Genomic DNA, 14,258 nt, shown 5'->3' with positions numbered 1-14,258 from the left:
TTTTCTCATGTTACCACAATATGATTGTCATGTGGCCGAAACATGACAAATCATGTGGATGCAACATGATTTCATCATGTTTATTTACCAAGACTGCATCATGTTGCATTTACTATTTATTTTTTTCCGTGTAGATTAAAAAAATAATTCGAGAAGAGAAAAATATAAATATATGAAAATGTATTTTTTTGATTGAAAATATGGTTTGATAGATATGGTTTCATTTGGTTAGTATTTTTATTTATTTACAAACTTTTGTGTACTCATGCTTCATCCAAGTTTGCGAACTTTAATTTTTATTATTTTTTCATATTGTGTATTATAACAATTTTGGAAGTCAAATATTTATTTTTCAATATTTGCTCTCTTGTTCAGTGCAGCACAATATTCTAAAAAGTGAAGCCCGGATTTAAATTCTAAAACACTTGGTTGAGATTTATGAAGTTAATCTGACAGCTCAAGAAATTAATTTTTTAATTTAAAGTAAAAATTAAAATTATTGAAGTTAGTACAGAAATATTAATTCTCTCCCACGTCTTAATTTTTTCATAAGAGAATTATATCATTTTATTAATTTATCCACTCTCGACAGAATATCGCAGTAACATAAATAGTAATGATACAAGAGTAAATTTCATTTTTGTAAGATTTCCAACATACAAGTAACAATATCTCCGATGAACTTCTTATCTGTGTATATTAATCATATTATATCACACTTTATATTATTTGTCCAAAAGAACATATAGAATATTCATGTACACTGACAGCTATATTTTGGCTTTAAATTTTAACTTCTGATATTTCAGATGAATAAATCCCGACATCACTTAACTTATTATTGAACGAGATTTTTACTTCTTCTTAAATTATTGACCCAATGTATGTATAAATGATTTAATATCTTAAAATGGAATGCTTTTATAATTGAAATATTTATACCTCTGACGTGTATCAGTAATGTGCATAACTTGACACTTAAATTGTAAAATTCACATCGAGTGTATTATTCACGAAAAATGTTGATATACTTTAGAATTATTTCGTCGTTTAAATCTCTAGAACCTTTAAACAAAAATTCCGAATTATCAATGATAGAAATTACAGAAGATAAGTGTGTCTTTTATTTTTCATTTTAACCTAGCACATTTTCTTTGAGGCGTGCAATATTTAACACAACAACTTCAGACTGTTAAATCGGGAGGTGCCTACCTTCGGGATTTGGGAGGATAATGCAAAGTTTTTATAAAATAAAAAAAAAAAAAATGTAGTTGAAAATAAGAACAGATAGAATTGGAAAAACCGCGAGAGTCTTTCTCAGCACACGTTATTCTATCTTATTTTATTTATTCATTTTTTATTTCATACTTTCCTCTTCTTTTTTCTTATATTTTCTTGGTTTTTTATAATTTTATTTTATAATAAAAAGTGAAGCGCTAGGGAGTATGATTACTTATTCAAATTGAGGAAGAGGCGACGTCAAGTTCTTTAAAATGTGAGAGGATTTCGGTTAAAAAACTTATTATATCACGCTTAAATTATTCTTTAATAACGTCAGTTTATTTTCACATATTTATACGATGCAAGTGTATAGATATACATGGTTTTCTCATTTTATAAATAAATTTAAGTTGCATAAAAAATGGAAATAGTGAATTCATTGCATACATTTCCCAGAGACAAAGTGGGAGTACAAACGAGCGAGTACTTGGTTGAATTTCCAACCGACAAAATTGAGGAGGGTAACGACGACGACGGCATTATTCCTTTTCTTCTCCAGTGGATGCTTAGCGGGTACTGGTGCACTGTAGTACGGAATACAAAATACGAAATACAAGGAATAGTACAAAGTACAAAATACTATATACAATATAGTACACTGGGAACCATACGATACGGAAAGGGTACCGAAAGTACGGAGTAGTAAGTGTATAACGTGCAAAAGCTTTAAAAGTATAAGCCAACCGAGTCGTCAAGTGAATGGCCCGGAGCCGCCACAAGAGGGTATAGAGAATAGAACTCTAGAATTGGCAATAAACGGTGGCAAATAAAATGTATGCCAGAAGTGATGGCTCTCGCTGCGGCTACATACTATATACTATAGTACGTACTCTACCGACACACTCTAGTCTACGATACTTTACTTTTATTTTCAACCAAAACAAAGTCTCGATATTGTTTGGTTATTGCCTATTTTAAACCCTTAATTCTACTTCGTTATTGTTATTGAGTTGGTTATTATTAATGTTATTGTTTTCCGGGCGGTATTATTCTCACACAGATGTATGGAAAGTTAAATTACTTTTGTACTAAATACTCATATGCTATGTTGTGTTCAATATTTGTGGGTATATTAATAGTTATTGTGAAGCATGTGACTATATGGCTGCGTTTGGATTTAATCAATACTTAATAATAGTATTTGAGCTTATGCTGAAAAAAGAGAATACTTTTATTAAGAACATTTTATTGACGCATGAACATATATTCTTTATAATTGTTGAGAAGCCGTGAAGAAATGCCCTCACATGGTCTAATATTTCACTATAAAATGAACTATATCAGACTATATCGACGGTACTTTGGTAAAACCTTGTATCTCTCATTTAAAATACAAAGTTTTACCAAAGTACCGTCGATATGTGAGTTTATCAAGATATACAGTAGCACTCAAAAGTATTTTGACAACATTATGCGTTAATTTTTTCAACAATATCAAAATACTTTGGAGCCACCATTTTCCTAATAGTACAATCTGGTTATAAGTTACTGTTTGGGGCTGTAGGAGAAAAAATTCTTGGTAAAATTTGTCCCCCACCACTATGTTTTACTTCGAGATCGCTTGGTTTGGTGCATATGTGTGCATCGTGTTCGTGTTTGCACCCACACTCCTTTTATAAGTTACTTGACGTTTGTCATTCCTTTACGTATAACAATGCTGTTTTTCGTGTATACGTAGTACATATAAGAGTAACTTATAAAAGGTCTGCGGGATCAAACTTCTCTGCGATAACCGAAAAACGTCAGTAGAACTGTAGTAGGGGAACCCTCCCGAGAAGAGTGAAAAGAAATTGAGGGGAAGTAACTTATAATCGAGTAACTTATAACCAGGTTGTATTTAAAAATTAAACTTTCTTTTGTTATGAACTAGGACCATTTTGACACTATTCTGTAAATTATTCAAAAGCTGTTGAAAAAATAAATAAATGATTATTATTGTGTTTCATATTTATTTTTTAATTAAACCATTAAATATATTTGTCAAAATACTTTTGAGCACTACTGTATCTAGTTTGATATGGTATATCAGGCCTGATATGGTCATATATTACCATGATATGGTAATATATTAATATGATATGTTAATTGACGCAAACATTTCTAGAAAAAATATAAAAAATTATTTTTTTAGTCTCATACATAATCTGATTTGTTTATCTTAATAAAGGCAGATGTTCTTTTATCGAAAAATAATAAATTAAACGACCCATTTAAATAAATTTTTGCATTAAAAAATCTTCGTTTAGATAATATTTTTTATTTTTATCAGTGCAGATCATGCTAACTTATATTTTTTTCTTAAAGATCTTGTTAGAAAAAAATGTAGCCACGTTCAATTTCTAGGATAAGACCTGCTAGGAACAATGTACTTAAGCGGAACCAATGGCTGCGTTCAGGTTTACTGAGTACAAATTTTAGATTACTATACCTTACAGTGTTTTAAATCAAATCTTAAATCCGCAAAATAATTGGTCGTATATTTTTTATTTTATTATTATCATTTTTTTAGGTATAAATAAATAAATCAAGAAAATTCGTTTTACAGTGCTACTGAATATAGATATCATGAATCATATATATATATATATATATATATATATATATATATATATATATATATATGAATGGAGTATATAAAATCAATTCTATAATTTCAATACTAAATTCAAAGTTAGCATAAATTTTCTTATTTTCTTAAAATTATTAAAGAAATTTAAATTAAACTGCTAATGTATAACAATTATAAATTTTATGTGTTAAAAGAATTAATATAACAGGAGCAATAAAATAAATTTATGTCATTTTCTTAATAAATAATTAATTTTTATTACAGAAGTTTATATTAATCAACTTCCAATAGTTCTCAGAACCGATAAAAAGTAAATAAACTTTCAGAACAAAAATATAACTCACAATTAGACTCGAATTATTTAAACCGAGTTTTAGATCTCCCCTTATTAAATTGAGTTTGCTCACCGGTCGGCGTTCTAGTGCCAACTAACAATGGATATAATTATAAGTAAACATTAATTATTGTTATTTGCATTCGTCGGATAGAGACATTTTATCGCGAACTATGATTATCATATTTACCAATATTACATAAATTGGTACTATTCAAACAGTGATTTATTTACAGTAACTAGACTAGATAACTGATAATACAAGTTCTATTACTCGGTTGTAATTATTAGAGAAATATATAGACGCAGATTTAGATGATAAAAAAATAATTAATTGCAAGTTCCAAGTGAGCAAACTATTCAAAGTTACGAGTTATTGTCTGAATGTCATCAATTAAACATTAATTGTCCCAGTCACATACTATATTGCACAGAGAGTTAGTAATAACTCGATAATACGCGGGAAAGGGATGCTGGACGGTGAAAAACTTAGATACTAAATATTTAATGGAGTAATCCCTTAAATTTTTTATCACGTATCCGGGCAAAGTGGTTTTTAATACTTTTTATCAAGGTTTTTACGTAAGCTTTGATTTTTCTGAATTATTTCAAAGGGTGAAAAAGCTTTTGTGTTCCACTTTTAAAGTTTAAATGCTCGAGAAGTGAAATTGATATGGATAGTTTTTTTTATCTGTATTTTGCTCTGTGCCTATTTTTTGTCAGTGGACTAAATTTATTCCATATTTTTTTTATTTAAAGTAATTTTTGAATTTATATCCGTAAAAAAATTTTCTGATTTAGTCTAATAGGTCCATACTTGAAAAATTTGCAATATTAGGTCATTTTAAGTCACATCTAGCTCGATATGACTTTCCTTGTCCATATATGGTCTGATATGTTCATATATCTCCATATATAATTTTTTGACGATGTGTAATGTTAAAAATCTCTGACAGATGGCGCACGATCTCTGAATTTTCTCTCCACAAGAGACTTAAATTTAAGAATTTAAATAATAAAATAAAAATTAGTTTTTTGCTCTTCGAGAAAGCTTATGTGACACTAAATTCTAGGTCAATAAACTATTAATCTAATTTTTGTATGATACATGTTAATTGACGTACACATATAAAAAAAAAAAAAAAATGAAACACAAGAAAATCAGATTCAAAAGCTAGTCATATATGGCCATATTTAAAAATTATTTCACGGACATATTTAAAAATATTTGAGACTTTATGAAGCAAAACACTATAAAATACAACAAAGTAAAAGTATATTTTCATGCTTGACAATTTTGTTACAATAATTTTCATATCTTAAGGAGGTTCTGTGAAAAATCACTTTTCTTACAATATTCTTCAATTTTTGAATTCACGTACTTTTAAGTGTCTTCTATACGAATAAACTTCTTTTAATAGTCCTTGTGATGTTAATTTTCTAAATATTAGCAATTAAAAATCGTACATCTAACATGTATTCCCTATCCTGACCGTAGTTAGAGTGAACATTTTATTGAATAACAACTATAGTTTTCTTAGGATTTTTTTGAAAAACTGAGAATATTTAATTTAAGTTATAACACAAATTTTTTATAAAAAAAAAAAAAAAAAAAACATAAACGAGCGGTATTGATTTTTTTATAAAAAATGTTTGAAGTTAGCGACTTTCGATATTTTACGTGAGTGGAAGTAAGTAAACGATAGTCTGTAAAGAGAGGAAACACTAGTGCGTGAAAAAGAAACCAATAGCCATAACCTATTGGTGTCTTTTTCTTGCCGATGAACCTCCTTAAGATTAATGCAAAAGATTCAGGGTTTGAGCTCAGGCACTGGTCAAGATTTTGACAGAGAAGAAACATAATTTCATGATAGAAACTTTTTATGAAATTCGCCAGTAAAAAATTTTACTTAAGGAAGTCCTTTCGCTCCAGTTGAGTCATAACAACTGTAGTAGTAAATTTTCAATAAATTAAAATACAAAACCCATAAAAATTCCTAAAATTAAAAAATAAATAGTATATGAGGCATTAATCGTTGAAATTTTGAAAATTAAAAAAAAAAATAGTTGAATACAAAAATTAATTTGACTGTTGTAAATCAGCTGTTAGTAACCTGTCCGTGATTTGGCAACGCTTTATTTCGGTTGTTTACATTTTTATTTGCACAATATAACCTTAACCGTGTTTAACTTTTTGCAGTCAGTGTAAATAAATAAATTAATTAAAAATGTTTAGTCACAAAACCATAACATTCTAATGTCTCATGGCAGGAATGCTAGTATTTTTTAATTATTGTTTTATTTTTAAATTATGAATTATGAAAATTTGTTAACAATAAATTAACTAATAAGTATGCATGAAAAACATAAGCGCGTTAAAGTTTAGTTTGAATTTATTGAATGGTCTGAAGCTCGCAACGTTGCCAAATCTTTTGACTCCATTTTATTGTAGGTAACTTGAGAATTTTTTGTGATTTTTAAATATTAATTTCTCAATAAATATTTCGGTAACTGATATATTTTATTGCAAAAAAAGAAACCTGAATATTTCGAAAATCTGATTTTTAGTTTTTTTTTACTTCATCTAATCCATGACTGATAGTATAATTTGAGAAATACTGCAAACGTCTGATTTTCTCGTAAGACTCTGAACAAATACTAACATTTAAAAATTTTATTTTTTCAAAAATTTGTCTGGTAAAGTATAATTTAAACCTCACTATAAGATAAATAAGGACCTTAACTATTAGAAAAAAATTAAATTTCCTCATAATCTAATATTTTTTATTTTACATTGGCGGCGAAAGGACCTCCTTAAAAAACAACAAATTATAAAAATATACGATCTTAAAAAAATATTTATCATATTTCCAATCTAAAAAATTTCGTATCATAAATTTTCATTAAGGTAATGTTACTTTTAAAAAATAAGTATTTTAAAATTTTAACTATTTAGTAGAGCTTGTAATTATTCACGGACTCTGAGATAATGAATTGAAAAATATTTATGAAAACAAATAGAAAAAAAGGAGACAAAACAAAGCAATAAAAAGTTTTAGCTGAACTTGCTTACCTTATTAATATTACTAAGATCACCGGGAGTATTAAAAAAAGTAAACGCTATTTATCTTTCTCTTTACTTCATCTTTCTTCGTATTAACTATTAATTTATTTTTTCTTTCAACTTTTTTATCCGACGTTTCTCTTTATCTTTTTCTCATTGGAGCAACTCCCAGAGCTTCTGAATCTTCTGAGATGCTGCGGTGTCTCTCACCAGCGGAGATGTTGCATAACGGACGTAATAAAATGTAGATTAGCAAGGCGCGCAAGGTTGTACGCATTCCACATCTCTCACTTTGTTATGAATCATTTAAATAAATCGCTGCGTCATTCGAGAAAATTTTATGTTTATAATTTATTATTTATAATGCATTATTATTAATTATTGCCATTATAATAAACTAATTACAAAACACATAAGCTGTGCTAGAAACTTTGATGATAGTATTACCGACAATTACTCATGCTCTTACGCTGTCATTATTTTATTTATTTTAACACTGAATTCTATTAAACTGAGCTTATAAATTCATTAAATTTTCAAAGAAATCAAATTAGTGATTAAAACTTGTTACAAAAATAAAAAATTGGTAATTATATAGGAGTATAGGGCTTTACTTATTTTTATCCGTATAAAATTGAAAAATTAAGATTATCACATTCTTTTTTCATCAATGTTCCACTTTCTGACAAATTAAAGAGAATAACCAGTTTAATTTTCCGAAAATCAGTTGGATTTGAAAAATCATTAAAAGCTTAAATCAAATTAAGGCTTTAATTTTCAATGAACAATTTGATGGTGATGATTTCGATTTCATTTGTTTGACAGAACTCCCAAAAATTGAAAAATTCACGTATCAGCAAATTTTTTTTTTAAATACTTTTACTTTTGATAAGCAACATGAAAAAAAAATAAAACATCACCTCCAAATTGTTGATCGAAAATCAAAATTTTATTTTGAGAAATTTTTAAAACCACAAATCTTTAAAAAATTTATTTTTTTGAAAATCATATTTATTTCTATTATTAATCTGCTAAAAATAGTTAGATCTCTGCTAATTTAAGTACTATAAAATTATATACAATCAATAAAATATAGGTTATCAATAGAGAATTAATTCTTCTCCAACAATAGATTCTCAAAATTCTATCTATCTTTGGATTCATCAAAGTTTTAATCCAATATCTTCAGAACGGATTTCCTTTATCGCAAACCTGTCATTTGAGCTAACCAAGTACTTGAATACACTTTACATCCATGAAATAAAATTGCTTATTATCAAGACTTTAACTTTGGGACAAATTAATTGAGTTTCTTCGAAACAATCCTCCAAAGAAATGAAGTTTTTTTCAATCCTTAGTCTCTAAAGAACTTGAAAACTATTGGCAAAGTCAACTTGGAAATCTAATCAGATCCAGTCTTTTCAACTTTTTAATCACCCTGAAAGGATTTTATCAGAAGGTTCTTATCTATACAGAGGCATCATAAAACAAATTACTCTGTACACTGGACAAATAATTTTCTCATTTTTAATTTTCACTGCTTGAAAAATGTATTTAAACTTTCAACTGATTTTTTTATAAACGTAAAATAAATCATTGTATAATTTTTTTGCATTAATACTCATTTATCATAGGTCATAGGTTAATTGTCTTTTTATTTCGCATTTAGAAAAAATAATTCAAGTGAACAATACACCGTTTCATTATAAACTAAGCTATCATTAAATAATTTGCGATAGTTCATAATAACATCTCAGTATTTTAATCAGACTCTTTAGTATTTATTTATGTATAAATATAAATTATTCATTGTTTTAAAGTCGATAATAATAAATGAATTTTCTTGTCGGATTATTTAAGAATTTATTGTTGGAGTTTCAATTCCAATTGAATTTTACATTCATTCGCAGTTAATGAATTGGTTATAATTATTCGAGGTTGAAGACGATAGAAAATAAATCCCGCGATTATTAACCGTTGCCTGAGTTCTTGTATCTAAAAGCTTCAGACTTTATTAAAAATTCTACCAATTAGTCCGATGTAATGCTGTGCATTAAATATAAAGCCTTACCTAGAATTTACAAATTGAGGGGGTATTCTAGTTAAGAAACTCACAAAAATCGAAATTTTCTGTCTTGCATATTTTCAAAATTAATGAATTCAAGAATATATCTGGATAAAGATTTTTCAAAACTGCAACTTTTAAGAGAACATTTTCCTTAAATAAAGTCAATTTTTTTTTTTCAGTGTGATAACTGATAAACTTCTAATTTGCTATGAATTTTCTCTGCATATCCTTCTACATCTTGTACCGGAATTAAATTAAAATTTTCATTTTTACTATTTTTTAAAAATTAAAAAAAGTGAAAACTAATAGGAAAAAAAATCAACCTCTTTTTGTAAACAATCGCTAATTTGTGAAAATAATTTTTTTTTCTTTTCTGAGTTACCGACTATAAAGACATTCTTTTTGATTAAGAATCGTTTTTTTTTCCTTCATTTCCTTTGACTATAGAAGGGCTAAAATTAGATCAACTAGAGCGCGCTATTGGGTGTGACTATAGTGATGCGAAGTATTGCGAACGCATGCGAAGATGTGACTATAGTCACGAATTATTATACTAATAAATTGACCAAAAAAAGACTAAAATTGTTTTGACGGTCGTTTCACATTTAATTTTGAAGTTTTGAAGAAATAATGTCTTAAATTCTGAGCATGATTATAAATAAATAATTATTTATTAATAAATTTAAATTCGTAAAAAGTATCGTTATTATTGAACTTGTTTTTTCGAAGTTTCGCTCGTATTTTGTCGAACTGAAAAAAAAATGCCCATAACCATTTGTGACTGACAAATGTTCATCAATTGGTCGTGATTTGACCGAAGTTAAAATTGACGGTTATTTCACAGGTGTCACCCTTCCATATTATCTCACTAAAACTTATTCAATTTAAAATATTTTTGCTAGAAAATGTTTTAACTTATTCTCAAAATATGAATAAATAGATGACAAAAAAATGGATCGCAAAAATATTTGTTGACTTTTTTTTTCTTGACTAAAAAAAATGTTCTATATTCGTGCTTATACACTATAATAACCCTTTACAAGCTGGCCAATTCTTATTGTAGTTTGTAGTTCCAGTTTTTTTTTCTCATCTTTATTTCAGATATTTCTGTTAATTTAATAAATTTATTTAACTGTTACACACTAATACAATATTCATACGGTTAAATTTAACGTCTTCAGTTATGCAGCAAAATGAACAATTTTCAGAACCACGGGATTTAATTTTCCAGTTTTCCCTCTGAGATATAAATAGATTAAGTAATAATAAATCGGCGAAATCTGATATTTTAGATAAAGACAACTTGATTTAATTCAAGCCGTTATTGAATGATACTTTGACACTAAATTCAAGTTAATTCACATTTTTGTTAATTATAATAAAATAGAGTAGTTTTATGGTTGGAATATTTCTTCCTCTGACATGTGTAAATTATTCAATTAAAACTCACATAAAAGTTGTAAAATCTTATCTCGATGGGCAGAAGTATTATTTTCGAAGACGTTTTAATTATTCTACATATATATCAATTATTAGTGATATTGAACGAATATATCTTAAATTGTAGCTTAAATCGAACTCAATCGACATTTTGATAATATCAATATCATATATCCTTACACTGATAAAAAAGATTTTCTTCAACCTAGTAAATGTTTTCAAAGATCTGGTTGATTTAGAGCAAGAAAAAATTTTCTTGAGACATCAAAATTTTTTGTTTTTTAAATATTTTCTTTAGTCAAGAAAATTAGCTCTCCATAGAAAAATTTTTGTTTTAAATTCAAAAAGTCGAATGTCAAAAAAAAATTTCATTTCTCATTTCTGTTGGTTAGAGAAAAAGTTTTTTGTACTCACTATTGACATTAAAAACACAATTTATTCTTAAAATATGAAAAAATAATTTTTAATTGTGCTAGTACCTTTAATCATTTGCTATTTAAAATAAAAATAATGATAAAAAATAAAAAAAAAAAGAGTGTGATTGAGAATGTAAGATCTAGAATGAATCTATTAGCAAGTCTGTAAAGACAAATTGCCGGATCGTTAGTTAGTTCTTAAAAGGGTTATTTGTACAAGATGTACCTGTCTCAAGTTGGCTTACACTCAACATCAACATCAGTAGCACAGCATCTACTGCTCACAGCAGTTGGTACCGAGCACAACTCAACTCAACTCCTTTTTCTTCTTATATTATTCCCATCCTGTTCCATCCCCATCTCATACGACAAACTGCTGTCTCAACAACCCCGATATAGCACAGTAGCTCCCAATGAAAATGAATATACGTTTGTAATTACTAAGCCACGTTGTTGCATCGCTGGTGTGAAGTACAATGAAAAGGCGAGAGACAATGTCGATGCAATCAACAGTACAGTTTGCCGTGTGTCTTCTCTATTTAACATTGTCCTCTATTTCATCTCTATTTATACCTTAATACACATCCTTTTGCACAAGTACTTGCATTTGTTGTACTCATATATCTATATCTATAACTACACTTCTTACACATACCAGATACGCATATACTTCCATGCATATCATTTATTAGATTATATGTCATGTATCATACTTGCATCCAACTAATTATGAAAAAAAAAGTAATGAGCTGTGTTGCAAAATTTTATTTTAATTCTACAGTATTCTGATCTTATTCATAATCTTCTTTTTTAATTACTTAATATTTTTATATTTATATTTTACTGAAAACATCTTTAATTAATAAACTTCAATTTAACTTTCAGACAAGCTTGCTTGTACATTAAACAATACTTTTCTCTGCAACTTTTAATTGACTATTTTCCTATTCATACTCTATATATATATAGATATATATATATATATATATATATATATATATATATATATATATATATATATATATATATATATATGTAAATTCCTATACATTTTGCTATCATGTCTTGTCAGTTTAAACTTCAAGTTTACTTTTACATATACGAATAATAGTACTGCATTACAGTTTTTCCGTTAAAAAACCTATACTACCATGATTATCATTATACGTCTTAAAAATAATCCAGTGAATTAATTAATTCAATTAAAATAATGATAATATCCTTTAAGGGGATTTTCTAGCCTATAGACTGTCAATTTTAGGCGCTTTTTTTTAGTTTAATAGAAAAAAAAATAAATAGTGTTATACATCTACTTGTTAGATACTTACACTCACATTTTTTGAATTTACAAAAAAATTTGTAAATGAAAAAATTACACACGATTTTTTGAAATTGGTTTATCAATGGTTGACTAAATATTTCACGTTCTAATGAATTAATTGACTTAAAATTTGGTACGGATCTTCTCAATATGATTTTCTATTGCACCTACTAAATTTATGTCAAAAAAATTTTTTTACCATTTGAAAAAATCCAAAAATAAAAAAATTACATCATTTTTCTCTTGAATTTTTTTTATGTTTTTAAAATATCAATAAAAATCTGGTGAAAAAATTTTAATTTTAATTTTCCATGAAATTAAAAAAATACTTTAAATTGGTATCTCTGGTCTAGAACACTTTTTCAAGTAAATTACCCATATGAAGATATCTAAAAAGGAAAAAAAAAAAAAAAAAAAAAAAAAAACTTAAAAGAGTTTATTTTTTTTCTCGCCCTTTCCGATCATCAATTATCATGATCCCACTTTGGCGTTAAAATATTAGATTTACGAATAAAATTATTTTCACCTGAAAATTTATTTGAAATAAAGAAAACGGTGGATCTTGAAGGCAAGAACTGTAAGTCTAAAGTCTCGAATGTCTATTATACGTCAGACAGTAAATAACGTCGTGATTATTCAGTGATCCGTAGCTATACCACTTTCTTTTTATTTCCAGGTGTCGTCTGGTACAACAAGGACGGCGACGTTTATCTGCTTGGCTTTTCTATTTCTACTTGTCGAAGTTACCAATCATGCGGAAGGTAACGCCTGTTATATTATTATTTTATTTTATTTTGTACTGTATTGTGTAACTCTGGTTCTTATATATGTATATATTACATGTGAGCGCACTTTAATTTTATTTTAAAATTTTAATTGATTTCTCGATGATAAAATAATCAGAGAGCAGCTTCCATTTAAATAAACTTTATTTTCATTTTATTTCTCCAATAAATTTCTAGTAAATATTGATAAGAAAAATGTTACACAGTAAAAAATTTTTCGTCATTGTGTAAAGTGTAAAAATGTTTGTGTAGAATTTAACATTTTAGTGTGTAGAATTTAACATTTTAGTATGTTGATTCAACACAAATTGTGTAAAAAAAGTCATCAACACTAATTTTTGTGTTAAATTTTACGAAAAATTTTTTACTGTGTACGCAGGATTTAAAATTACGTAATTTTGTATAAAAATAAGAGTCGTAAAAAAAAACATAATTTAAATATATAAAAATATAAGATGGTGGGTGGAATGGGGAAAATAAAAATTAATGTCTTGAATATAAAATAAGGATTCGCGAGGATTTTATGTACATCGATATAAACTATTACGGACAATGTAACTTTATCCCGCCTAATGTACGGGTCATAAAAATCGCTAGCATACATTTTCGTTTTATTATTTCTTATTGCTATTTTTTTTTTTTTCTTTATATATATATTTTATATTCATATGTACACACACATATGTATGAATATAGTTAAACATTTGTGAAAAGATGAGTTATTCTTAAATGTATTTACTCGCGTTTGGTGAAGCATTAATTCTCCGGCGTTTAAACCCATTGAAATATTTAAGAGAATATTTAAAAATAAAGTTTGTTCGACAAAGACAAGTAGAGCTGCTTCCTCCTCCTCCTCCTCCTCCTCCTCTTCCTTCTTGTCGTTCTTCTCGACTTTCCACTTCTCTTTGAAGGAGAACGAAAAGAGGTGTGACAGTATTTATGTTAGTTTTTAAATTTTCAGAATCCATTTTTCTTGATAT

General features: G+C 27.2%; 1 protein-coding gene across 1 annotated transcript in view; it reads left to right on the top strand.

Annotated features, from left to right (window-relative positions):
- The window catches only part of LOC123269841 (probable chitinase 10), a 58,367-nt gene that overhangs the window by 9,814 nt on the left and 34,295 nt on the right, over nucleotides 1-14,258 (top strand). Inside the window, exon 2 of the mRNA XM_044735714.1 lies at nucleotides 13,170-13,254. Within this exon, the coding sequence (XP_044591649.1) occupies nucleotides 13,170-13,254 (85 nt within the window). The remainder of the gene's footprint in view (nucleotides 1-13,169; nucleotides 13,255-14,258) is intronic.

This window comes from Cotesia glomerata, linkage group LG7, assembly GCF_020080835.1.
Source record: "Cotesia glomerata isolate CgM1 linkage group LG7, MPM_Cglom_v2.3, whole genome shotgun sequence".
Lineage (NCBI taxonomy): Eukaryota > Metazoa > Arthropoda > Insecta > Hymenoptera > Braconidae > Cotesia > Cotesia glomerata.
Note: the sequence above shows the minus strand (reverse complement) of the source record. Positions and strands in the feature narration are given on the sequence as shown.